The sequence below is a fragment of the Pholis gunnellus genome (assembly GCF_910591455.1).
Source record: "Pholis gunnellus genome assembly, chromosome: 3".
NCBI classification, from domain to species: domain Eukaryota; kingdom Metazoa; phylum Chordata; class Actinopteri; order Perciformes; family Pholidae; genus Pholis; species Pholis gunnellus.
The window spans coordinates 26,338,241-26,363,344 of record NC_136529.1 but is presented as its reverse complement, the minus strand read 5'-3'; the positions used below and the strand labels follow the sequence as shown (position 1 = coordinate 26,363,344).

At 42.8% G+C, this 25,104-nt stretch overlaps 1 protein-coding gene across 1 annotated transcript in view; it reads right to left on the bottom strand.

The window, feature by feature from the left end:
• Positions 1-25,104, bottom strand: part of grm7 (glutamate metabotropic receptor 7) — a gene marked incomplete at its 3' end in the record, with an annotated part of 221,581 nt that overhangs the window by 80,172 nt on the left and 116,305 nt on the right. The window contains exons 3-4 of the mRNA XM_079186664.1: positions 20,085-20,220; positions 19,166-19,320 (exon numbers count right to left, since the gene is read on the bottom strand). Of these exons, the coding sequence (XP_079042790.1) occupies positions 19,166-19,320; positions 20,085-20,220 (291 nt within the window). The remainder of the gene's footprint in view (positions 1-19,165; positions 19,321-20,084; positions 20,221-25,104) is intronic.

Below are 25,104 nucleotides of genomic sequence, written 5' to 3'. Positions count from 1 at the left end.
ACAGCGACGACAACACAAGGACGTGTTAGTCCGCTCATCTGTTCTGCACCCAAATCACTGCTTTTATGTAAAACATCCAAAGTGCTCTCAGAGACGAGTTCACCTCTTCAAGACGGAGACAGATAACAGCAGCAAACATGATCAGAGAGGAGGGTCGGACAAGCATACGGGTTCAAAAATGCACCTTCTGTCAGTGTAAAAACACGTCCGTGGGCTGCGTTTCTGGTTCCACGCTGCCAAGGCGGCGGGGAATCTTTGCACACAGCCACAAAACGTTTGGCAGGACATGAAGACTCCCAGAGCAGCGAATAGAAACGGAGCTGCGGATCAACAGAAATAGCTGCCGAACGAACAGATAACCTGTGCTGGCGTCACACAAAGGGCCCCGGATGTGTAGGTGGTGGTGTGTAGGCTTCTAATCACATCAGGCAATTAAGAGATTATCGGTAACGATGACGATAAACAGGGAATATGCAAGAGAATAAATAAAAATGTATTCATTTTATAAATCCATGTGCGGCATAAAACCATTATACAATACATTATGAAGTGTGGCAGCCAGACGAGCATTAACTTGATGCTGCATTGATTTATAGCATCTCTGTCATTTATTATGTCCTTTTATTATATTTATTATTTGAGTTAAAAAAGAGCAGCAAACACACGCAAAATCGACACGACACAACATCAACGGTAAAAAATAATGAAACAAACTAATTATGATGCTAGTTCACTCCACCTTCAGGTTCATCCACGGAACCAAACAGGTTTATCATCAAGGTTCAGCGATGTGATTGGCTTAAGGAAACTGTGTGCAGAATCTGGTTGGTTACTTCAAAGTGAACGCCCCCAATCAGCTGATAGAGTAATTACAAGGGGGGAGGGAGAGAGAGAGAGAGAGACAGAATGAAATGTCTGATCATGGACGACTACGAATCTGCTCCGTGCTGTACAATTTAAATAAAAATCCATCCAATCAAATCACTTCAGCCCGAACGGAATGAATAATATTTCAAAGAAAGCATTAGCAACCGAGTGAGAGTCCATGTCTTTCTCTGCTGACAGCTTTGTCTCCTGCACTCTATCATTCAGATCCTCACAATAGTCACAACAGGAAATTGAGTTATACGGAGAAGAGTCCTTTATCTTAAGACCTGCACTCAATCACGTGGCTATTCTCCCTGAGAGCGTTGTGTTTGAAGTGACGGGCAGCCTCGCGTCCTGTCACCGATGCTGCTGAGATGTCCTTGACACCCTCTCACGATGTCACCGACGCGTACGTTTCTAATCATTTCCGGCAGGATAAAATTAGGATCTTGACCTCTGATGGTTTCTCTGCGTGAAGCATTAGAGGACGACGTCAGGGGGCGTTTGTAAGGTGATGGCGATGGAGGTTAAAAGCACACATGAAAGAGAAACATAAAAGATGACAGGAGAATGAAGTTACAGAGATGTATTTCATAATTCACACAGCGACGGGCTGACTAACCCGCTGGTTTGTGGATTGTGCCGTGATGAAGCCTCGAGTTCGTTTTGTTCCGCATACACTCAATAAAGTGGAATCTAATCCAGTCTGATATTTATTTTTCAGACTGCTATCTCCCCACGTTCCCCGTGGCAACTGCAGGAGTTCCGAACGCGTATCTGTTCGGGAATCACGGCCGCTCTGTCACGCTTCAATCACGGAAATCACGCAGCTTCTCCGGGACAAACAGATCATCCGTCTCGTGCGTCTGCTGCGTCACTGACGCAGGCTCTTTCTGTGTTTCCCGTCCGTGAGAGGAGCTTGAACGCAACAGTCGGGCAGTGCGGATGCAGAAACTAGGGCAGAAATGAGAACCGTCTCTCAAGACACTTTGACTGACGTGGTTTTTCAGTCCCGGTCTCTGCGGGCCGGAGAGGGACGGCTGTGCTGCCAACATCTATTTAAAGATGTCTTTCTGCTGAGGCGATGAATAATGAATGTGAACAGAAAAACTTTCACGCACTGATCCATTCTGATGAGGGACGTGAAGACGTATGCTTGTGATAACCTTAAACGAGACTATTTCAATGATGTAATGTTGTGATTTTCACTCCTTTAATTCACCGTAATGTAAGAACTGTTACAGATTATATGCATTCACGCTCCATGAGTTCTTCAAGCGGCGTATTCTCTCCTTAAAAAACATAAATGAATAGAATGTTAAATCGTCTGACTGAAGGGCAGATTATTCCTTCGGCATCTTCTCGCAGCTTGAAAGAAAAGCTAAATTAGAAATATCCTTGTAATTACTGTTCGGAGAGGAGCATTAGTGCAACAGAACGCCGAGCATACATTTGAAAAAGTGGGGATTCGACAATAATTGCATCTGGATGTACCCCTCAAGGGCGAACGCGGTGTTTGATCTTAATTTATAAGAATCCCTGATGAGTCTTAGCCTACTTTATGGAGCGTATAATGTCAGATCGGGTCCTGAGGAGAAGCTGCCGAGCCACTGAACAGAATTACAACCGACCCGACCATTATTCAATGAACACAGAGAGCTGTTTCATCAACATGCTGCACAGTGGAACAGGCGTCTCTGCTATTCAGTAGTTATTCACAGGCTCCTCTCCTATTCAGTAGTTATTCACAGGCTTCTCTGCTATTCAGTAGTTATTCACAGGCTTCTCTGCTATTCAGTAGTTATTCACAGGCTTCTCTGCTATTCAGTAGTTATTCACAGGCTCCTCTGCTATTCAGTAGTTATTCACAGGCTTCTCTGCTATTCAGTAGTTATTCACAGGCTCCTCTCCTATTCAGTAGTTATTCACAGGCTTCTCTGCTATTCAGTAGTTATTCACAGGCTTCTCTGCTATTCAGTAGTTATTCACAGGCTTCTCTGCTATTCAGCAGTTATTCACAGGCTTCTCTGCTATTCAGTAGTTATTCACAGGCTTCTCTGCTATTCAGTAGTTATTCACAGGCTTCTCTGCTATTCAGTAGTTATTCACAGGCTTCTCTGCTATTCGGCAGTTATTCACAGGCTTCTCTGCTATTCAGTAGTTATTCACAGGCTTCTCTGCTATTCTGTAGTTATTCACAGGCTTTTCTGCTATTCAGGAGTTATTCACAGGCTCCTCTGCTATTCAGTAGTTATTCACAGGCTTCTCTGCTATTCAGTAGTTATTCACAGGCTCCTCTGCTATTCAGTAGTTATTCACAGGCTCCTCTGCTATTCAGTAGTTATTCACAGGCTTTTCTGCTATTCAGTAGTTATTCACAGGCTCCTCTGCTATTCAGTAGTTATTCACATTTCTCAATTTTCTGTTTCAGCATCTACATCCAGACCCTTCAGATTATTATTGTATTATTGGCAATATTATGTTGACTATTTTGATTATTGTTATTATTAGATCATTATTAGTTTAATCTTGCAGTGGGTTTTTTTGCATTGTTATTTTGATTATGTTGATGATTGTTATTATTACTATTATTATCATTAGAAGCATTGTTATGACAATGTTTATCATTATCTTTATTATTATTCCCCTGCTAGACTCATTCAGTGAGGATATCATTATCTCTGATTTCCATCCAGAATAAACTTCCACAAATCCACTTCTAAATAAAGACGCTGCAGAACTCGGCTGAGAATCAACATGTTTTGAAGTATTTAGCGTCAAAGTAATCCAGTGATTCTTGTCTGTGCATCGAGAGGTACACCGCAAACAGGAGCTGCTAAGAGGTCATTTCTAGTTGAATGTTGTACACAAACATCAGTATTTAATGATTCAAAAGGTGCCATGTTGTTGGTATTTTTTTAATAATATATGCAGCACAGATGTTGCTTTGACAGGAAATGTCTGACAGGAATAAAGAGCAAAGACCGAACTCCATGTTGGACATCGAAGGCTGGTGACTTCGCCTCGCTGCAGTTTGTTTCCTGCACTTGTTGTTTACTCCGAAATGTCGAACATTTTCTGGGTCAGGGATTTCAGCGACACCGTGAAAGCGTGTCAGACAATTGTGACATGTTATCCGGTGAGTTACCACCACCAGCGCGGAGACCAAAGTCTGACATTTTCAGGGTCGCCGAGTCTGTCACTGTCCCTGACAACAATGTCCCGTTCTATTGATTTCTTTTTCATTTTACTCTGAGAGAAGTGTCCATTTGTGAGCAAATTGTCTCTTATTTTGAAAGCGAAGCCAGCGTGAGAGCAAATAGAAGTTACAAGTCCTTCATTTTAACGCAGACCGTGACAAAGTGGACAAAAGCAGAAATGAAAGCGTTTGAACATTGATAATTAACAGCTACTGAGGATGAAAGGTGCAGTGTGCTGTGTTTTGATCATAAATAACAAACTACATCTAGCAGAGGAAACATAAAATAAAGTTTTGGGCTGAAACAAGCTGTTTTTTTGCATCCACCTAAAAGAGTTGACTTTGAACATTTCTAAACTAAACCGTTTTGGGATGACTGGAGGATATACGGATTTTCTAGATATATTGACAATAAGTGGGTTTATGAGCAGTTTCCAGAAACGAAGTGCTCGCCATCCAATAGCGAAATCTCTAAACTTCAACGGTTTTTAAATCACAGCATGAAGTGTTCCTCAAGGTCAATGTGTCTTAATCTGGTATTATTTAAAGATTTATGATCTTTTTTTTATTTAAATCGATTCTCGATTGTTATATTTTAGCACCAAATCTGCATAACAAACGCTATTTACCCAAAAAATAATGCAACAACTTACGAGACATAAGTGAGCACAGGAACTGCCATCATGTACTTCCACCATAACGTTCTTTAGGTGTTAACTGACGGATGCTGTGTGCAGCTGAATCCTGGATTTGTTTGTTTCCGGTTGATTTACTCACAGAAATCCCTAAACAGTCTTCTGACCGCCCAGCCGAGCTGATAAAAACGCTGCTGCGCTCATCTCTTTATTATTACCTCACCCTCCCAATAACAGAAGCTTTACAGACACCAGCGAGGGCCACATGCCGGTTACTGTGCTACCCTCTGATTGGTGGAGGCTGCAACAGCAGACTGAGAGGAAATCTGCAGGGCTGCAACAATCGGATTTCTATTTGCAACAGTCAATAGCCGGTTAATGATGCCAGAACTGAACATCGGTCAAAGGTGCAGCAGCGCTCGGTCTCCTTCAATGAAAAGTAAATGTGATTTGAATTGTTTTACTGTACGATATGATGTAATAATACCACAATGTGCAAAACATTTCTAATGCATTTATTAGACTCATTATCTATCATCGATCTGGAAAGTCAAACATTCAATGTCACCATAAAGCATTATTTGCTCGATTGACATAAAGCTGATATACATATTTTCATTTTTTCCTTTGATTTGATAAATGCCTTTTATGAGTCTTCAGCTGGCTGCAGCCAATCAGTAGATTTCACGGCCACTAAACCGGCACAAATGCAACAAAACTAAACCGTGTAATTCTCAAAGCAGCCGCAAAGGGTGAAGTGCACCTTTAACCGGCTGTTCCCGTGCTATTTGCATGTATTTAAATGAGGTAATATGCAGATATGAGCCTAACTAAAAACAGTCCAATTCACAAAGACCAGCGTGAATAGTCACAGCAGCTACAGTGAAAGTATTGGCGTCTTCAGAGAGTTGGTGGCTTCAAAATCACTCGACAACAGTCGACACCCGGAGCACTTTCTCTGAGCGTTGGATGATGACGTGGATGGGTTGACATCGTAGTCAGTCGAAGGCTCGGTGCGTTCCTTACAGACACTGAAGTGTGTCTTGTGCGTTGGCGTCAGTTGCGTGACAAAGTCTCGGTATTTGACGCCCTGGGAATGAGAACGGGCTGAGCTAACGTAGTGAAACAACGGTGGTTAGGTTTAGGCCACAAAATCACTTAGTTAAGGTTAGAAATAACATAAGAAAAGGCCAAATTGCCCTCAGCTGTAGAAGGTTATCGGCGTGTTTGCTGTTATAATAGTAAGATATTTTGTGAATCGGACCTTGAGACGGGTGACGGATACAAGATCTATGGAGCAGAGCGACTGTGTGTTTATTTGCAGGTTTGATACATTATGACGTCATGTTTTACACCAAAATGTACAATCAAACAACAATATGAGAGAGCAGTGGGACCATTTAAGAATCCCTTCTGAACTACTCGTGTTGATGTTGTGAACGCGCTGCCCTCACACGAACCTGAAGCGCTCTCATTAGAGCGCCATCACCGGCTCAATATTTCAGACGTATTGCATTGGAGGGGTGTTCATGCCGAGAGAGGGAAACAAACCAATAAGAGTTTGTTTACTTGCCTCGCTGCCAGTTATCAAGCTCTAAGTGCTCCACTGATGGGAGCACTGCCTCCACTGGGACCCCCTGATAATGCTGCAGTGTTTCAGCGAGTCTCAAAGCACTTTTTATCTTCAAAGATACAATTTGAATCTCAGGCTTAACTTCCACTTGTTATTTGGAATGTCTCGTATCCGATTAAATGCAGATGAGATTGAGGACACTTTGATTTACACCCTGACACATATCTGAGTCTCACAGGTCCGTCTTTGTTTACTGGGCAACATGCATATCAGGGTCGGTCCTCCTCCTCCGGCCCAGAGGGAGGTGCCAGGAAGTCGTCTGATAACTGACAGAAACACCAGAAGAAGAATTTACAAGAACTGTATAGCAGCAAGCTAATAGCTAGCCTTACGCTAACACAAACATGTGGAGGAATGATGTAGTTACACTGCTTCCACTCGTCACATGCACACAGTCTTTTCTAAATAAACTTCCGTCTTCACAGGAAACAATTTAGTTAAGTTTAAACAACCAAACTAATTAGTTTAGAAAAAGATTGTGGTTTGGGTTAAAATAACTACGAAAACAAATCAACATGGACTCCTTGATTCACACGGGGCACAAACTACCGTTTCCTGGAGGAAATACCGTTTTTTATTTGCATTGATCTTGACCTGAATGGTTGTGTCATAAATAATGGCTTCGTATTGTATAAAGGTCAATTAAAGTAGACAAGACAAATGGAGAGAGAGGAGAGGAGCTGGATCAAAAGTAAATTGGAGAGCAAACAGGAAAAGAACAAGAACAGCAAAAGGAAAGAAGGAGAGGCAGTAATGACAGCAGTCGCATCGTGTACACAGAACCTCGGACTGCAGCTCAGGATTCCCATCAGTCCAAACCAGCCTCATCGGAACTCATCACTTACTGACGCTTGGACCGGTACGTAGCCCAGAACGTCAAAGTATCGCTCGACTAGGGCCCCAATTAACACTTTTCATTGTGATTCTAAACAAATCCACTGAGTAAACATCATGTTTGGGCTTAAAACAGGTTCGTAAAATAAGTCAAACGTAAAAATGGAGCATTAAGGACCATAGACTGTATAAAGGTGGACGTAGTCATCCTGACGTCAACCATTGGTTTGTGGAACGCTTTGAAGCATCGAGTTTGCAGATTTGTCCGTCGCCGTCTTGGCTTTTTGCAATAAGTGAACGGGTAGTGACCATATTTGGACCGCAGAGGAGTGACGTAGAGACGCCGTATACGTCTCTGGTAGCGTCAGCGACCTGTCAATCACAGTAGCCCCGCCCTAAAGAATACCCTGCTTTATGGTCTGTTTGACTCTAAATGGACCATCATTTACTAAATGAACATCATGCTGTATTGAAGAAGACTTGAAACTAGAGATTGAGACCATAAACTCATGTTTACAATGTTTACTGAGGTAATAAATCAAGAGAGAAGTAGAGTCATTTTCTCATAGACTTCTATACAACCAGAGGAGTCGCCCCCTGGTGGACACTAGAGAGAAAGCAGGTTTTTAGACTCTTCTGCATCGACTTCACTCGGCAGAACCGGAGGACGGAAAACACGTCACAATACGTCACTAACGTAACTTATATTAAAATAATCAAAATGTCAGACGCCGAAGGCTGTCTTGTGCCTCGGTATCAGACGGCGAGATGCGCGACAAAGTGTCTGTTTTTGACGCCCTTGGACTGAGAACGGTCTGACAGCCCTGAAAGTCGAATGCTTTGAGATGTGCGTGTTGAGTGAAGCTGCCACTCAGACCCTGTGATTGCAACAACTAATCAGAACCGTGATTTGGCTCGGTACATTTCCTCACAGACGGCAGGTAATTGCAGCACGTGCATAATTAAGAAGTCTCATAAGACACATGGGGTGAGTTTCCTCTGAACCCTCTGCCGGCGAGCTATTGATTGAACAGACCAGCATCTCTCTCACACACACACACGCACACACACCTGTGCAATAGATCGTCTGCCTTTTAATGACGCCATTAATCGGCGTTCTCCTCTCGTCTTTTACGGCTCTCCGTCTCTTTCACTTTAAGTGCCACCCTTCCGTTTCCCCGTCCTCTCTTCTGTCACGAGCTCTTCTCTCGCTCTTGACTGTGACACAAAACAACAACAAACGCTTCCGACGACTGAAACTCTGAACTTCTCTTTCTGCACAGAGACACGTTTTCCGGTTCTGTTGACAATTTGTCTGAGAGAAAGCGGGAGTCAAGCTGGGAGACACTATAGAAAATCTTTTTTTCACGGTGACACATCGGCACACATTAAAGTTCACAGAAGAAGTAACCATGTGGAAAACAGATGTAGTTGCATTCAGTCGACCAATTGGGAATCAAAACACATTCATTTGTTGTACCCCTGCTGAGGTTATTGGCTGATTACTTTGAATTAAAAAGTTATACCATGTAAAGTTTGTTTATGATTCAAAATGTTTTTTTTAAATGTTAGCTGGACAACATCCGCTAACAGCGCTCGTCTTCAGTGGGAAAGGTAGGACTCTTTATTCATTCCACAGACAGTCGATTGGTCATCAAAGTGTCTTTGTTAGCCTTTACACTGTTCCAACATTCACCAACTCTGGTTTGGTCGACATAAACCCTCCATTCAAAGAGTTAGGTGTTGAAAGAAACCGCCGTTCTATTTGCTCCTCAGCTCCAGACGTCACTCACAGAAACAATCATTCGGCCTCGCTGATTATTGTAAAACACACTTCATTCAAACTCGACAGAAACCAAATGAAACTCATCAAAACCGTCCCGGTTCGTCTCTCCACACTTCCAATGAGCAACAACTTTAGTTTGAGAGTTTGAAGGAGAGACTCAATAAGTAATAGATATTAAAAAACATTTTCACTTTACTAAAGCTGCTTCTCCTGCGTTCTGACATCGAACGTGTCGCACCAGAATAACAACAAACAAACAGGAAAATTGTCTATTGGCAATGAAAAAGGAGACTATTGCTTATTTTTTAAGGGTTTTTCTGCTTGTACAGATTCATCTTAAAGGATATTAAGAGTCATTTTGGAAAGCAGTTGTCCTGCCATTTGTAATGCCTTTATTTTAACCGACAATTTCCTTTTATACAAAAGTCGTAACTGAAATAAGGAATCAAAGACATTTAACTTTGAAAATGTTCACCTGATTTGGGCGCTGCATGAAAACTCAGAAGATCACTTAAGTTATAAATATTCATGCTGATGGGAACACGAAGGCCTGAACCTCATGTCATCACAATCCATCCAATAGCTGTAGAGGACAGACAGATGACAGACGTCATCTCTGCAGCTGGTGAGGACGAAAACTGTGTGACAATGAAAACACAGCGCAGTAGAGCAGTTTCAGAGAGAGGGGGGGGGGGGGGGGGCATCAGAGTGAGAGCAACACATCAGCTCTGGAGTCACTTTGAGTGTTTCAGATGACTCACTATTCGCTGAGGTCAGACTCTCACCGGTGACCTTCCAACACGTTTCTTCATTTCTCTCCTCATTTCTGTCCTGCTGTGTAAAACGGGACTTGATGAAAAGACCTCGCGAGCCGAGGTCACTCCCGGGCCGCGGCGGTGTTCGGCCGAGCGATCCCAGAATAGTTTGTGTGACGGTTATCGCTGCTGTGTGGCAAGCTGCTCCGTTAGCCCTCTCACCTGGGGGGCACAGGTCGGCGTTAAACCGTCATCGTAACCACTGTGTGTGTGTGTGTGTGTGTTGCATCAAATCCCTGCTACAACATGATCGCAGCATCACGAGTAGCCATCTGGTGCTCGGAGGCCGGTGTCTGCAGATGGACCTGTTTCCACTCTGTCCGTCCAACTTCACCCACAAAAACTAACACGCACTGCTTTCCTGTAATGCAGGCTGTAATGATGGGAGTCTGGGAAATATCATCAAGCTGGTTCATATACTGCTTTAGCACGCACCGTGGCTGTTTTCACCAGGATGGGGGAAAAGTATTTCAACGCTCGTGTCTTTAATGTTGGCATTTTCCTGCATCGTATGCACAACGCAGCATCTTCATTGAGTGAGACTCCTGGAGCTCTCCTCTCTCCGGCGTGGCGGCTAACCGTTAGCCTACGTCAGAAAGAGCCACGAGCGTCGTAGCAACAGTTACGCTGGGACACATATTGTTCATGTTTTTATACTGGTTCAGGTAATGAGTGGGACAGAACATGACACATGTATAAGTAATCTGAAAACAGGTATAATATTGTTATTATTGTCTGAATTGTGGTGAAAATTGGGACAATTTGAGTGTTTCACGGATAATTGTCGGGTCTCGGGACAACCAGTACACGGCAGGTGAGTTTAGTCGATGACAAAAATAACGTAACCATGAACATTAAACCGGCTATGAGTCAATACATCGTCACAAAAAAATTAAATATATAAATAAATGAAAAAGTTAGTGACAAATTAAACTGGCCATAATAACTCATATTTTTTGAATAAACTGACATGGAGGTCCAGACAAAAATAGTTATTATAAAACAAGCTATTAACAAAAATATGAATTGCTGTCTTGTTTATTTTGAATACGTTAGAGACGTTCCCTAACTGCAGGCTTCATCCTGCATCAATCATCTGGAGAGTCTGGGTAACATCACTGCACAGAGTTATTGATATCTGATTCATATTTTTCTAGCAGACACATTAGAAAACGTTTCCACTCATTGAGACATAACTCTTCGGGTGCTGCACGGCATCTTAAATCTATTTTAACCGACATGACGAGCTGGTGTTCTTCTCATCGCTGACCTCAAATGCTCCCGAAGGTTCAGATGGAGTCAGCGAACCCTCGTTCATCCATCGATGCTAAAAACACACCAAACGGCATCTCAGCCACTCAGTCAACGTCTGAAGGCTGCTAACTGTTTCTTAAACTAATCCACGTGTTGATGTGTGCAGCCTGCTGGTTTATTTTGGGGGGGGGGATATGAAGAATGTGAACATCATAATGAATCTGACAGAAAATCTTTGCCAAGGGCCCGTTTTGCTCATTGAAGTGTGCAGCTAGCTTTTCTCCAAACGCTCCCAGAGGCACAAAAGCTGTAATCATCGGTAAGCACCGGCAGAACCCCGAGTACTGCTGGTTTGAGCGCGAGTACGAGGCTGCGGTGTGTGAATGTTTGTGTTTAAAAGATCAAACTCTCTGAAGTTCATGAAAGAAAAAGGACGAAACCGAGGAGACGGTTCAGGCGTCGGACGGTTCAGGTGTCCTTTCACTTGGTGGTTGATCAACAGAACGATCAAAGCAGGATGCTAACGTGGCTCCGGTGCTTTTCTTTACGTATGACATTGTTCTTAAATGCTTATTTTCAGAAGAGGTGAAATGCATTTGCTGGCTGTCTCTGCTGCATTTTTATGGGCTCCACAAAAAGCCGGTGTATTTATGCGGATGCGTCTCGGTACATGTGAGGTTGGCGGTTCAGCAGGCGAGGGTCGTGCAGCGATAGAAATGCTGCTCAGAGTTTTTCTCTGGTTTGTGGTAGAAAGTATTTCTGTTCACACAGTATTCGGTGCTGCAGGGTTCCTGATTCATCTCTCGGAGTACGTGGTGCATGTTGTCACGGGGTACAGAGCCCTTGTGAAGTCACGGGGGGAAAAAAAAGAAATACACAATAAAAGTGCACAAAGTGCAGGTATCACAGCGAGCCGTGTAGCTGCCGCAGTCGCACCGGTTCACAAAGTGGTTTAAGAGGTCGCGGCGTCTTTAGAATGAAAACATACATCACTCGGGGGCATGTTTTTACCGTGTTCCCTCGTTTTGTTTCCTGACATAAACACAGTCGAGTGAGCAGCAGAGATGGCGGTGAAACGTTCTCCACCCACGGGCCAATCGGATCGCAGAAGCACTCCTTTACGCTTCCCGAGGGGGAAGCCTTCCCTTCTTTCCTTCAGACTCTCGGGCCAACAGCAGCTGTACGAGGACGGCAAGCGTCCGGTCACAGGGGTCCATTCTGAGAGCGCAGGGAAAATAATGCGCTTCATAAAACACATGGCGAGCTCACACTACCGGATGTGTGTGCCGGTGTCTGCTCGGGTCAGTTAAAGGCCACAGCGGTCTCTCTGCACTCTGTGTGTGTCTTGTAGCAGAATTTATTATCAAGTTTGAGTCTGAAAAGTGAGAGAACTCTTTGATTGCCAGCAGCTCCGGGGGAGTTTTATGTCCAACTCTGTGTCTTGCAAACGTACCTTCCCGTACAGGTAAACTGCACTCTTAATTCAGTTACGAGGGAAACATATTTCAGTTTCAGAATTCAAACAAAACAATAAAAAGCAACGAAACTACAAGTACTTCTTTGGATTTAGTAAAAACTAAACAAGTTTGGCTGCCAACAAAAGAACAGTCTTTTCTGAATGGATCAAATATTAAAGAGCGATGTGTCTTTGAAACTCGCCTTCGAAAAAAACTGCACAAAAAAAAAATGAGACGACGATCTGTGTTTAGGGAGACGTTATTTTAACAATCTAAAAATAAAAAGTGGGATAAAGTGGTGTCGGGTACGACGGGCACCGGTGACCTGTTGGGGCTTTTACGTTTGAAGTTCTCGCTCGGCTTGTCAATCATGACAGATTTTGATATATATCGAACCCAAAGATGGCGCCTATTCAGTCAACAAAAACGCTTCTCCTCGCCAGCGAGATCCCTCTCAGACCGTAGACTTTACATTTTGATGTTGATTTTTAAATCGTTTTTTTTATTCAAGGAAAGTTTTACAAATGTAAAACTAGAGGATGTATAAGGTATAACATCAAGAGTCATAGTTGACCTTGTTTACAGTTCGAGGGGTCCTGGTAGCAGTTTTACAGACATCCCTTTGAAAATAATGGTCTACGGGTGAAACACTCTTTTAAACACGGGGATTCTGTGCTGCAGTGCTGTCCAAACAATACTGGCCACTGGGTAGTTTAAGCGAGGCTGAGCTGCGGAGCCGTATAAGGTCGTCGTCATACATACTACTGTACATTGTATCGCCTCGTCACATGATCAATCATCGTTATACATCTGTAGGTGACAAAACACCAAAGAAAATACAAAAAATACAGTTTTATAGTATATAAACTAGTTATTGTGTATTAATAGTTTGTAAAGTTTATGTAGAGTTGGTATAGATTCTTGTTTTCCTCCCAAACATATATACTATGTTATGCTACCAGTGAGCTTAAGTTCTTCTTTGAACAAACTGAGGCTCTCACAGGGGCCGTTCTCCGTCCGACACATTGTTAGAGGTCCAACTCTCTTTACGGGGCCCCACCTAAGGGGCCCCAGGGTACCTGCACTGCCCGTCTCTATTCACGCCCCTGGTGGAACAAAATTCCTCCTGGTATAGGACACAGCTCTCCCCCCACAAAAAAAACAACCAACAACTCCAACTCCAAACAGTAGCCAAACAAACAGAGGCCATGAGGGGTCACAGCTAAAGCTGGAGCCGAGCAACGACTCTAATGACCGGAATTAAAACCAACTGCCAAGGGCTCGAGTAACAGCCAGAACTGCTGCTGGGGCTGCAGCCAGTAAACAAGAGAGAGGGAGAGAGAAAAGTCAATTACTGGCTCTTATTTAGCTGTGCCTTGAGTGGGGAAAACAAATGCCCTTATTTAAGATAAGACTAATCCTCAGTTTGAGAAGAAAACAGAAGCGTGTGAGGTGAAAGTGGGTTTTTTTTGCCGGTGGAAGAGACAAAAAGAAATGATACAAAGGTTTCTTTGACAGAAGTATTACGATTCCCTCGAGGCTTTTCTACATGAACAGAACAACGATGCTGCACCAGCACATTTGTTGTTATATTCACATTCGGATACCATTGCTGTACAATGGTGGATTAATAAATTGAAGTTTTTATGGACATCTTGGTCATTGAACAGTCACTTACCTTCACCAAAGTACCGTTATCAGAAACCATTTGTAGGTTATTGTTTGAGAGCCATTTGGGACTTACCATGTAATCTAAAAAGAGAAAAGGTCAACACGCTCTGCCCGGAGGAGGTTTTGGGGACAGAGGAAGGACAGAGGAAGTAACAAGGCTGCTTTAAATGTGAGAAAAGGAAATGACAGGTGTACTGATGGAAAAAGACTGTTGGTGTGAAGCAGGAGAGAGGTTGCTTTGCATGATCAGTGTCAGCGGATAAGCGTCTCCTCCTCCCATCTCTTTGCCGTTTGTCAGATTAGTGTTCGTTCTCACGGCGCAGCCACGAGAATCCATTGTGACAGGCTGCCAGAGAGCGTTCCCAGAGGATTAGATACGTTCTCCAGGAAACGGCCATCCAGACATCCACACACCGCTGCAAGCGAGGACACGCAAGGCCACACCGAGGGCCACGAACAGGGCCACACAGAGCCACACAGAGCCACACAGAGCCACACAGGGCCACACAGAGCCACACAGGGCCACACAGAGCCACACAGGGCCACACAGAGCCACACAGAGCCACACAGGGCAACTTGCACGGCCACACATAAGGCCACGCAGAGCCATACACAAGGCCACACACAGAGCCACACAGGGCCAATATTATCCAAATACGATCTTTATCAAACTAAAGTAAGTAAGTTGTTTCCTGTGAAGACGAGAGAAAATGAGGAGTAACTTCTTTGTGAGATATACGAACGGTTGTACGAGGAAATGTTGACACAAATGAAGCAGGTGCTGTAGTTTTCCATATTTTTCAATGTCTCTCTCTCTCTCTCTCTTGCTTGTAAAAAGCAAACCAGAAGCTCAGCTAGATATTTGGTGTTGATGTGGAAAACGCTGGTAGACTCGTTGTTTTTTTTGGGGCCACACCACAGTTAAAGCACAGAGCACAAACGTGACTCACACACCGGCCGGTCTGGATATCACCGTTCAGTTTGCAGGTAAATATCAGTGAGAGACGTTGACTGCAGAGGCAGCCGTGTGAGATAAATAATCTCTAATTAGAAAGCATCACTCGTGATGTGCAGCACGGCCACACTCAGGACGTCACGGTCTTTAGGAGGAATTGGGAAACATTAGTTTCACACAGGGTGCTTTGGTTCATGCTGTATCTCCTTTGTGGTATTCATGGGAGATTATTGTATATCATTTTATTTAGACCTCTGCAGCTAAATAAAGTGTTTGTTTTTTTACTGTAATATCTAAGCAAAGAGACTGAAAATAAATGTATAAATGTAGTCATATTAACTGTCTTTTTTTTGTCCGCAGCCGTGAAAGGTTGCCTCTCTTTCATGCATAATATAAAGAATTAGCATTTTTCTCTGTGCTAACGCTGAGCTCACAGTCACAGGCCAAATGTGTGCAGGAGGACATTCGATCATGTTTTAAGCACATAAAACCAGATTACAATCCACAGCCTCCTATCTCCCGCGTACACATGGTCACGCTGAACCCACCGGCTCTGTGTTTCTAACAAAGAGGATGGAGAGGAGGAGTGGGGGGGAGGGGGAGGAGGGAGACGTGTAGGCATCGACATCCATCCTCACTAACCTCTCTCTGGTTCATTTCCTCTCTGCATCTCGACATACAGTCACACAGACAGTTGCATTTTCTCTGGACTGAGCCGCACAGGAAAAGTTGACAGACTTAAATAAAAAAATAAATAAAAAATGCACTGAGTCAAGTTTTGTCACGCTGCAGAGTCGAAAAAAACTACATTTTATACTTATATACTTATACTTATTAACGACTTAATACTTTGATGAAGTGGCCAGGCGTTAGAAACGTGTTATTACGGTGTTATGAAGTTCAGTGCTTCTATAGCAGCCTGACATTAGAAGACAGAGATCTGCAGATTAGAGGGCGTAACCGACTCCGCCAGTGGATCCGTCTCAGCTGGAGGCCGCTGCCTCACCGGAGGAAAGTTCCCACAGCCTTCATCCTTCCTCATCTTCAACTCACTCGACACCTTCCTCTCCTCGTCTCGCTGCGTTTCTGGATCTTTGCTCTTTTGTCTTCCCTCTGTTCTTCCCGTGATTGTTATTTATTCCCCTCAGACTTTCATATTTTCCATCTTTGCCTCGCTTCCTCTCTCTCTCTCGAGTTCGCTCTCAGCCATCATCGGCTACTGTGTTCAGACAGGCGGCTCCAATTTGCATTTACATGACGAACACAAGTTGGATATATTTTCAGAGGTCGGAGAAGACAAAAACCACAAACAGAGATTGTGATTCATATATAATAACCAGTCTGATAAAACAGACTAGATGTTTGTGATACCACACCAGGAAAACAAACACAGAAGGCAGAGGGCACGGACAGCTGAGGTCTGGACAAATGAGGAGTTTGTCCTTCCTCTCACTGCACACATTTCCATACCAGACTCCTTCATATCGCTAGACATGTGAAAACAAATTGAAACGATAGAAATAAGGACTTTAGTGAATGGAATGAGATGAGCTGGAGATTTTGGTGGAAGAAGACAACAGAGTATCACGAAATGTCTGGTTTTTTCGTGTCCCTCGCCACGACTTTTTTCCCCGATAAGGCTTCAGTGCAGGGGGAGAGCTAGTTAACGTTAGCTGTTAGCTGCTAGCTGTTAGCAGCCAGTGGGCAGCACAGTCCTGCAAGGCTGAATAACGGAGCTAACAACTCAAGTTAGCGGAGGTTGCAATGAGATACATTACGATGCGTTCAAGGTCCATTAAGTAAAAATGAGTATTGTGCTTCGGTGATGTTCATGATGTGTTCACGTGTAATCATGTAAAATATAGTTTTATATACAGTTGTTTGAAGATGTGTTGTTGTTCAAAAGAATAGTTAACCCTCAGATTGATATCACTCACGTCTGTTTGGTAAATATGAAGCTACAGCGGCTGGTTGTCTTAGCTTAGCATAAAGATGGGTGGGAAACGGCGAGCCAACTCGTAACCACACAGATTAGACCAACGAGACATGACGTGTCCATCAGTGACTCTTAACAGGTGTTGGTAGGCGTAAATAATGGAAACTTTGGGAATAGAAATTAATTTGTCTTTTTCAGATAAATCCTGAATAGACTGAAGGTTCACATGATAATCTCTCTGAAATGTCTTTGGCTGCTGGCAGGAGATCCCTCTCTGAGAAATGTACCTTTACATTAAAACTACGATATGAACAGTAAGAGAAGTATTGAAAGGAATCAACTACTTTAATGTGTCAGTGATCTTGTCCTAACATCGTGTCGACCCGCTCCTTCGGCTCTAAAGCAAGTAAAGGAAATTAAAGGAAATGTGCAGCACAACACAAAAAGGTCTGACGTTAAAGGGCCGTCTTGAGGAGGGTCGTTGTGTCAGAATCTAGTTTTAAGACCGTCATTAGTACAGTTTTGTGCTGACATGGGTGCGTATTGGAACATTAAAATTCGTTTAATCAAATTACAAAACCTGTTAAGAGAGAGTGGGAGGAATGAGGCGTTGATAAGTGCCCCGCAGCAGCTCAATGTGGTCGTCACGAAGCAAAACTTCCTCTCCCTCTCACCTTTTCTCTTATGTCTCACAGCCTCTGATGGAATGGGTCTGCCGCCCTCGTACCCGAGTTACCCAGACTGACCGTCACGGCCCAGTGATCTCTGCCATCGTCTTCATGCCCAGAAAAACGGCCATTTCCATAAATCATTCGTCAAAAAACGAGGGGACAAAAGGGATCACGGAGCCCATCGAAAAGGGAACAATGTTTATCAGCGCACCACCCGACGACCCCCTCCAGGCAGACCCAAGGTCACACACACACACACACACACCGAGCTCCACCTGTCAGGGCTCGTGTTTCTGGAAAGTGCACCGCATGTCGGTGAAATATGTTTTTCGTGGCAAAGAAAAGGGCAGAAATTGATGTTACAACAAAAGATTGGCAACACGATTATCGAGGCTTTTTGTTGTTGCTGTGTGCGTGGGGGTGGAGGGGGTGGGGTGGGGGTGGAGGGGGGGGGGGGTTGATTGGTGAAAAGAAAATGTAATTTGGCTGCTTCCCATTAACTCACTGTAGTCAAAGGATTCGTGTTTTATTTGATGTCAAAGTCTTCATTTTAACAGAACTGCCACAACAAACGCAGTTCTATATCCCCGTCAACATTCTGTGTTTGACACGACAGAGCGCTGTATGTCGTTGCGTAACAGGGCTGTAATACCAACGCAGCCGAACAATAACTTACGTTTCCTCTGATCTGCATTTTGTGCGTCTTTCTGTCAGCGCTCGTCAAACAGACTGAAATCTCTCTTCACTCGTCTGCGGCACCCGAACGGAGCAGTTTTGACATTTTAAGAAAAACGTTTATTCGATGTTCAGATTGATACCATATCATGTCTGTGTGATAATTATTAGGCAACAGTCGGCTACTGGTTAGCTTAGCTTAGCATAAAGATGCAATCCCTGCAAAACAGCAAATAGTCTTTCTTAAACTTCAGTTTTTGTACAACGTAAACAAACAAGATACAACATGTTAGTCAGTGAGCTTAAAAGCTAGTGAAAGGAGAGAGCCATGCTAGCTGTTTCCCCCTGTTTCAAGTCTTTATGCTAAGCTAAGCTAACAGGATGTAGCTTTACATTTACTGCACAGACATGAGAGTGGTATCAATCTGAACATCGAACTCTCAAGAGAGAAAGAAAATCATTTTCCAAAATGTTAAAAAATACATATTGCATGTTCTCCAAGGTCAGATACTGTCTCCTGTTAAGATGATGCACACATTGGGGAGGGATAACCTCCTTCTTTATCCTCCATGGAATGAAGTGAATGTGAGAGAATGTTCTCAACGAAGATTCGTTCTTTTCAAAAGGTCCAGTCAGTCAGCTCCAGAGATGAGAACATGACACAAGTTCACACAAACCAACGAGCGAGCACATTCTGACATATCCACACGCATCGGTGACCAAAGAGCATCGTCGGATAAAGCGACAGCGATGTAAAAGAGTTGTAAATGAACTGACCGCTGATGGTGGCTCTCTTCGGCAGGATGGTGACGGCTCCCACGGCAGCGTCCTCCAGCTGGTGGATGGGACTGTTCTTGGCCCCCCAGCTGTCTGAACCGATCCACAGGAAGTGACCGATCTGGTCCGCCCGTTTACTGGCATTCAGGATGCCCCTGGATCCAGACACACACCGCCACAGAGTCACATGCAGGCAGCCTTTGACATTCACAGAAAGTTATTTTTCTCTTATAATGGAACTGAACTTTATTCTGAAAGTTGAATAACTGTTGCAGACCAAAAATCTTTGCGTTTGGCTTTAATATAGCGCCGACACAGTAGGGAGGTTAACTTTGCCGAGTAGTAAGGGGTTGTATTGACTCAACAATTAGGTTTTGCCCTAATTAAAACTGTCAATAGTAGCACCAATTGATGTGCAAAGGATTCACATATTGTTAACAATTGTCTTAATGTTTTAAGAGCTGTAGAGGAGATTACAACAGTTCAATTACATTTTATTTACACAGCCCAATCTCACGAATCACACATTGGACTTAGGGGGCTTTACAATCTGTATAACAGACATAAAACCATGTTTTAGTTTGGGTAAAGAACCAAACATTAATATAGACAAATAGCAAGAACACTGGGTCAAAACAAGCTGTCGTATTGGGTGTTTTTTCTAACTGTGTGAGTAAAGTTAACACAGTATCCTGTTGGTGCAGAGCTAATAGAAACGGGCAGGGCAGCAAACAACAAAATAAATTAAAAAAAGATAATAATAGTAATAACACTAATAAGGTAAAATAAATGGTCAAAGTTGAAAGCACATTTCTAGGCAGATGTATTTAGATGTTAAAGTAAACAGTTGAGTCCATCGAATCAACCTGTACATCGTCATTCCAATCATTCAAACTTAACAGCGAGGAGTCATTTTTACCGGATGTCCTCGTCGGAGGCGAACAGGATGACTGCCCTGGCGTACCGAGTGTCCAGCAGCAGACGGATGATTTTATCAAAGTCGGAGGGTTTGTGGTCGTGAGGGATCTTCAGTGACTGAGCGATACAGATTCCACCTGAGGAGACACAAAACACAAGCAAGTCACGGACCGCCTGGCTTCCTGAATGTGTGTATTTCATGATGAAGTAAGATTCTGCTCAATCAGAACCATTCGCTTCCAAACAACCCTTTTCTTTTTTAAACAAAGGGTTTGTCGAGGGTTCGTTGTGAGACTAGGGGTTCCATTGAGAACCATTTTCATCCAAAGAACCATTAGAAAAAGATTGTTGAAAGATACTTCCTGTGAACCCCCCCCCACACCAAGAATCCTTGGAATATAAATGTTTTTTTTTTGGTAGAACCCCCTGAATGGGTTCTTGTTGGCACCCTTAGAGGGAGATATGTTCGGGATAGAATCTCCATAGAGGGTTTGCACCATGGCTCTCAGTTGAACCTTTCACCGATGGTTTTAGGTAAAAGCCTTCACGTTGAGTTCATGGTTGAACCCTCTGAAAGGTTTCCAGGTGGAACTACATGAAAGGTTCCACCAGGAACCAAAACAGGTTCTGCCATTGGAGTCAAAGAAACCTATATGGTTCTAGTTGGCATCTTCATTTCCGAGAGTGTGGGTTTGACATAAAACGTGCTTTTTATAGATTTTTCTTGTCAATGACTTTAACGTTTAAGAAACACCCTTCAAGGGTTCGTCCTGAAGGTTGAAGAAAAAGTTACTGCGATCGAAGAACCTAAAAGACGACTTTTAAAGGAGCACATCAGAGGACAGACAGATGTTTCGACATTTCATGAAGTGTTTCTGCTCACAGGAAGTGCACGGTGTTTCTGCACACAGCCGTCTTGAAAGTGTGAAGGAAAAAGGCTGCGAGAGCTCGCGGCTGAGACATCGCTGGTTTTAATAAATGTCACTCAAACGCACAAAAAAGGTGTGCAGCTTTCTATTTTTTTCCTTTTCCTTTCTCAGCAGGCCTCGTTTCTCCAGCACACTGAGCGCAGAATCATTATGAATTATACATCTTATTTTATTTCACATCCATAATTGACAACTTATAATTTATAAGAATAAAGTATTCATCCTTTCTGACATCACATGCATGATGAATGTTGCACTACCTGACCTTACAATCCACCATTAGTGCAGTGGCATGTCTGTTGTAAACCTGCGTATAACACTATAAAGGATTTCACCTTCTAAGTGCTTTTGCTCAGAAATCTGTCCAGGAGATCCTGCAGAACTTCTAACATGTTGAAAATATTGACGTCAAATTATTGTGAAGGCTACAAAGTCCTCAGTGAGTTAGTCCAGAGTGCAAAGTTCAGCCTGAACAGCTCAACATCGTTTTGCTGTCAGCTGCTCCAACACCAAACAGAAAGTAAAGGCCCACAATCCTCTGCTTCATGAAATCAGTTACACTTTTTCCGTTTACATTCTGAGCGAAATGCCGCTTGATTAGTGCACACATTCACAAAATTGTGCGTTTTGTATTTTTATTGAAATATGTATTTCTTCTGATTACGACAACAAAAAATCACTGTTAAGGTTGATAATATATAATCACAAGCTGACGAGAAATGCAGGCCGATTCAATTCCTCCTGGAGTTTCATATCAATAACATCATCGCAATCAATCCAATAGTTGTTAAATAATACCACAAATGTGTACCCCATGAGGTATGTAGTGGTCAAGACATTTCAGTGTGCATGAAAGACAGATTGTCATTACCATCCATTTGAGCCACACCGCCGCTAACATGGCCAAAGAAAAACACATTTAAATCTCGATGCCGGCACGTAGGTCCACATCCTGACCCATTCACTAACACCCACATGCACTAATCACATCTGGTTCAGGCGGAATCGATAATGAGAAGCAGCGCTGAGGGCTTTTGCACAAAGAGTTTGGCCTTTCAGAGTGGCTGCCGTCATTGTGGGCGAGAAGAGGGCGGCGGCAGCGAGTCGGGAGGGCTTCTGTCCTCCTCGAATGGCAAATTGGATCAGATATCATGCGGCTTAAAAAGAGCTCTTCTGGCCCGGGCAGTGCCCATCTTTGTATCCAGTCCTCACACGGAGGCCTTCTTAGCTGTCACATGCAGAAACAAAACATATGATGTTGTCAAAGAGTGAAAAATGTTAGATCTAATAATTAAAGGTCTTTACTTATACGTAATATTTCAAATAATAATGTATCCACGGAGCTTTCAGAAAAATACAGAGTTAAAGTATGGCTGCTCCTTAATGTTGACCTCATGCAGCCCGCCCTCTTTTCATTTGTTCCATTTCCTGTTTGGTCTCTAAACCTCTGGTTGCTACAGGAAATAGAAGTCAAAATTCTCGGCCTGTTTATGACCTCCTCGGAAAACTGGACGCGCGTTCCCAACTTTGAGAAAAGCACATGACCTGACATCAGCCAGGCTGCTCTCTTACAGCGTTACAAGCTAGATGTTTTGCCAGATATGTGAACCACATCAAGTCCTTCACGCTACGTTAAGACTATAAAACGGATCTCATGTTTGAGAAAATGAAGGTAAAGATGATCACATCCCCACTTCCTGTGCAGACAGGAAGTTAAAACACACAATAACTGTGTCGGGAACACTTCCTTGTTGCTGAAACACACAAGGTCAATAATAAGACGTGCTCCATGTCGACACGACGAATCCAACTTCAGAGAGCTCTCTCCAGGGGAGGATGTTTATTCCAGCGACCTCTTCACCTCCGCTCCACCGTTCCTGTCTTCTATCAATAATGAACATGTGCCGGCAGACTGCAATGAACCACCGGCTGAGATACTCCATTCCAGTGCTCAGAGGTTAATACAATGTTCACAGGGAGTCCATAGTTTTATTACTCAAATCACCGTTTGTCTTTACTCCTTTCTTTTATGTCAATATACTTTTTTCAGTTTTCTTCTGCTTTGTCTGTTCTTTTCTTCCATCCAGTACATTAAGGTTTTTTCTTTTCTGTCCACTTTCCCCCTCTTTCTTTCTATTGTCTTTTACTACATTTAGTCTCTTTTCTATTGTGTTGTGTTCTTTCTTTTCTTTTCTCAGTCTCTCTCAAATAACATATCTGTAGCGGACCCCAGCCGGACAATGGTGAATACTGATGTTTCCAGAGGCCTTAATTCATGTCCAACCGTCATCCTCATTTTGATGAACACAAATGTACTTTTCTCCTTATGACCAAATCTCCAGAAAACACCATAAGAGCTACGCAACAGATACAACATAAATGAGCTCTTACGAGTTTAAACATTCCCTAAATTACATTTAAATATACATGGGAGCATTAATCAAGCATTTTATCTCATGTATACTGCTCAAAAGCACATGTAAAAACCGAAATCTAGCATTAGCTTAAAATGACAGTTTAGTCATTTAGCTATACCTGTTAAGCTAACATTAGCATCTAGTTGAAACCGTAATACATCAAACACACAGTAATCACAATAAACACACAATACCGTGTTCCCGTTCCAGCTAGGTGCTTAACCGTTGATTAAGAAACTCTTATTTTAGAAGAATATATTTTATAACACTTTTCTTTTAGTCTGCACCGTCAATTTTCTTTATGCGAAGTCAAGTTACAATACTCTGACGAGATTTGGATCCGTTTCCGGTTTCGCCTAAAGGACTTCAAGATAAAGGACCCAAAACATAAAAATGCACTTACAAAACAGAAGCTAGCAGGAAGTGATTAACTTGGGTAACTTGCAAAGAAAAAGGTTTGTAGGAAATATTCACAGAACCTCTGAAGAGTCATTTACAATATTGTCTTATTATCATAGCTGCCTCCATACTGGTAAATAAAAAAGAAAGAAAGCAACATTTACTGAAGCACATTCCACATATTACACAAGGAGCAACATATTGGACGACCTGTCGTATGTTTCTCTTTCCTATTTTCTCCGTTTCTTAGTATTTTTTTGTCCGTTTTACTTTTCTTACCTCTCTCATTCTCTTCTTCTTTTCCCTTCTCTTTGCTCCTTCCTTTCCCTTTACTACTCTCAGTGACATAGTTTGTTTTATCTCCCTTTTCTTCCTTCTTTAATTAGTCCTTTCTTTTAGATGTTCTTCATTCCTTTCCTTTCTTTCATGTCCCTCTGCTATTATTAATCTTCTTCTCCTCATCCTGTTTTCTCTCTTTCTTTCACTTTATTTATTTATTCATTTCCTCCTTGCATCGTTCTTTCCTCCCTTCTCTCACGGTAGTATATTTAAAAACATAATTTATTCCATGTTTTCTTTGTTTCCATAAAACAAATCCTCTGTGCATTGCAGTGGTATTTGTAAAGAGTGAAATGTAATAGAGTATAAACAGCAGCTTCTTCTTTGTGTTGGACAACACAGTCCGTCCTTCTGTCTGCTATGAAGTCCTTTTCTCTCAGAGAGACTCTGAGCTTCTCATGTTCTGGAGGAGAGAGAATGATGATGTTCTTAATAATCTGGCCATCGATACAGAAAGGATCAGGATGTCAACGTGGGTCTAACCGGACCAACAACGTCTGCATTGAGTAGAGAAACCGTCACGGCTGAAGGCAGCAGAAACATACTGAGCTCATGACTGCAAAGTTCCAGTCAGGCAGAGAAAAGTCATCACCTCCTGCTGCTCCAAGACTCTGCAGATCGTTTTTCTCAGAAGAGAATTCACTTCCTGTTCCTGCTTCGGAGCAGCGACAGAAACTACAGCAGGTGAGCAGACTCTGAAAGGTTTTGTGATCTCACATCTTATCACATACGGTGTGCACTCTACACATTCAGACAGAAATACATCAACACTAGATGATTACAGAGGCTCAGAATGCTGATGCTGCAATTACTGAGAATATGATGTCGAAAATTAATAATGCAAAACAAGTAAATGTCATAAATGCAATCAAATATGGAATTATGTTTCTCTTCTTAGCTTACTTTGAGCTCATGTTTTTATTATTAATATCATTAT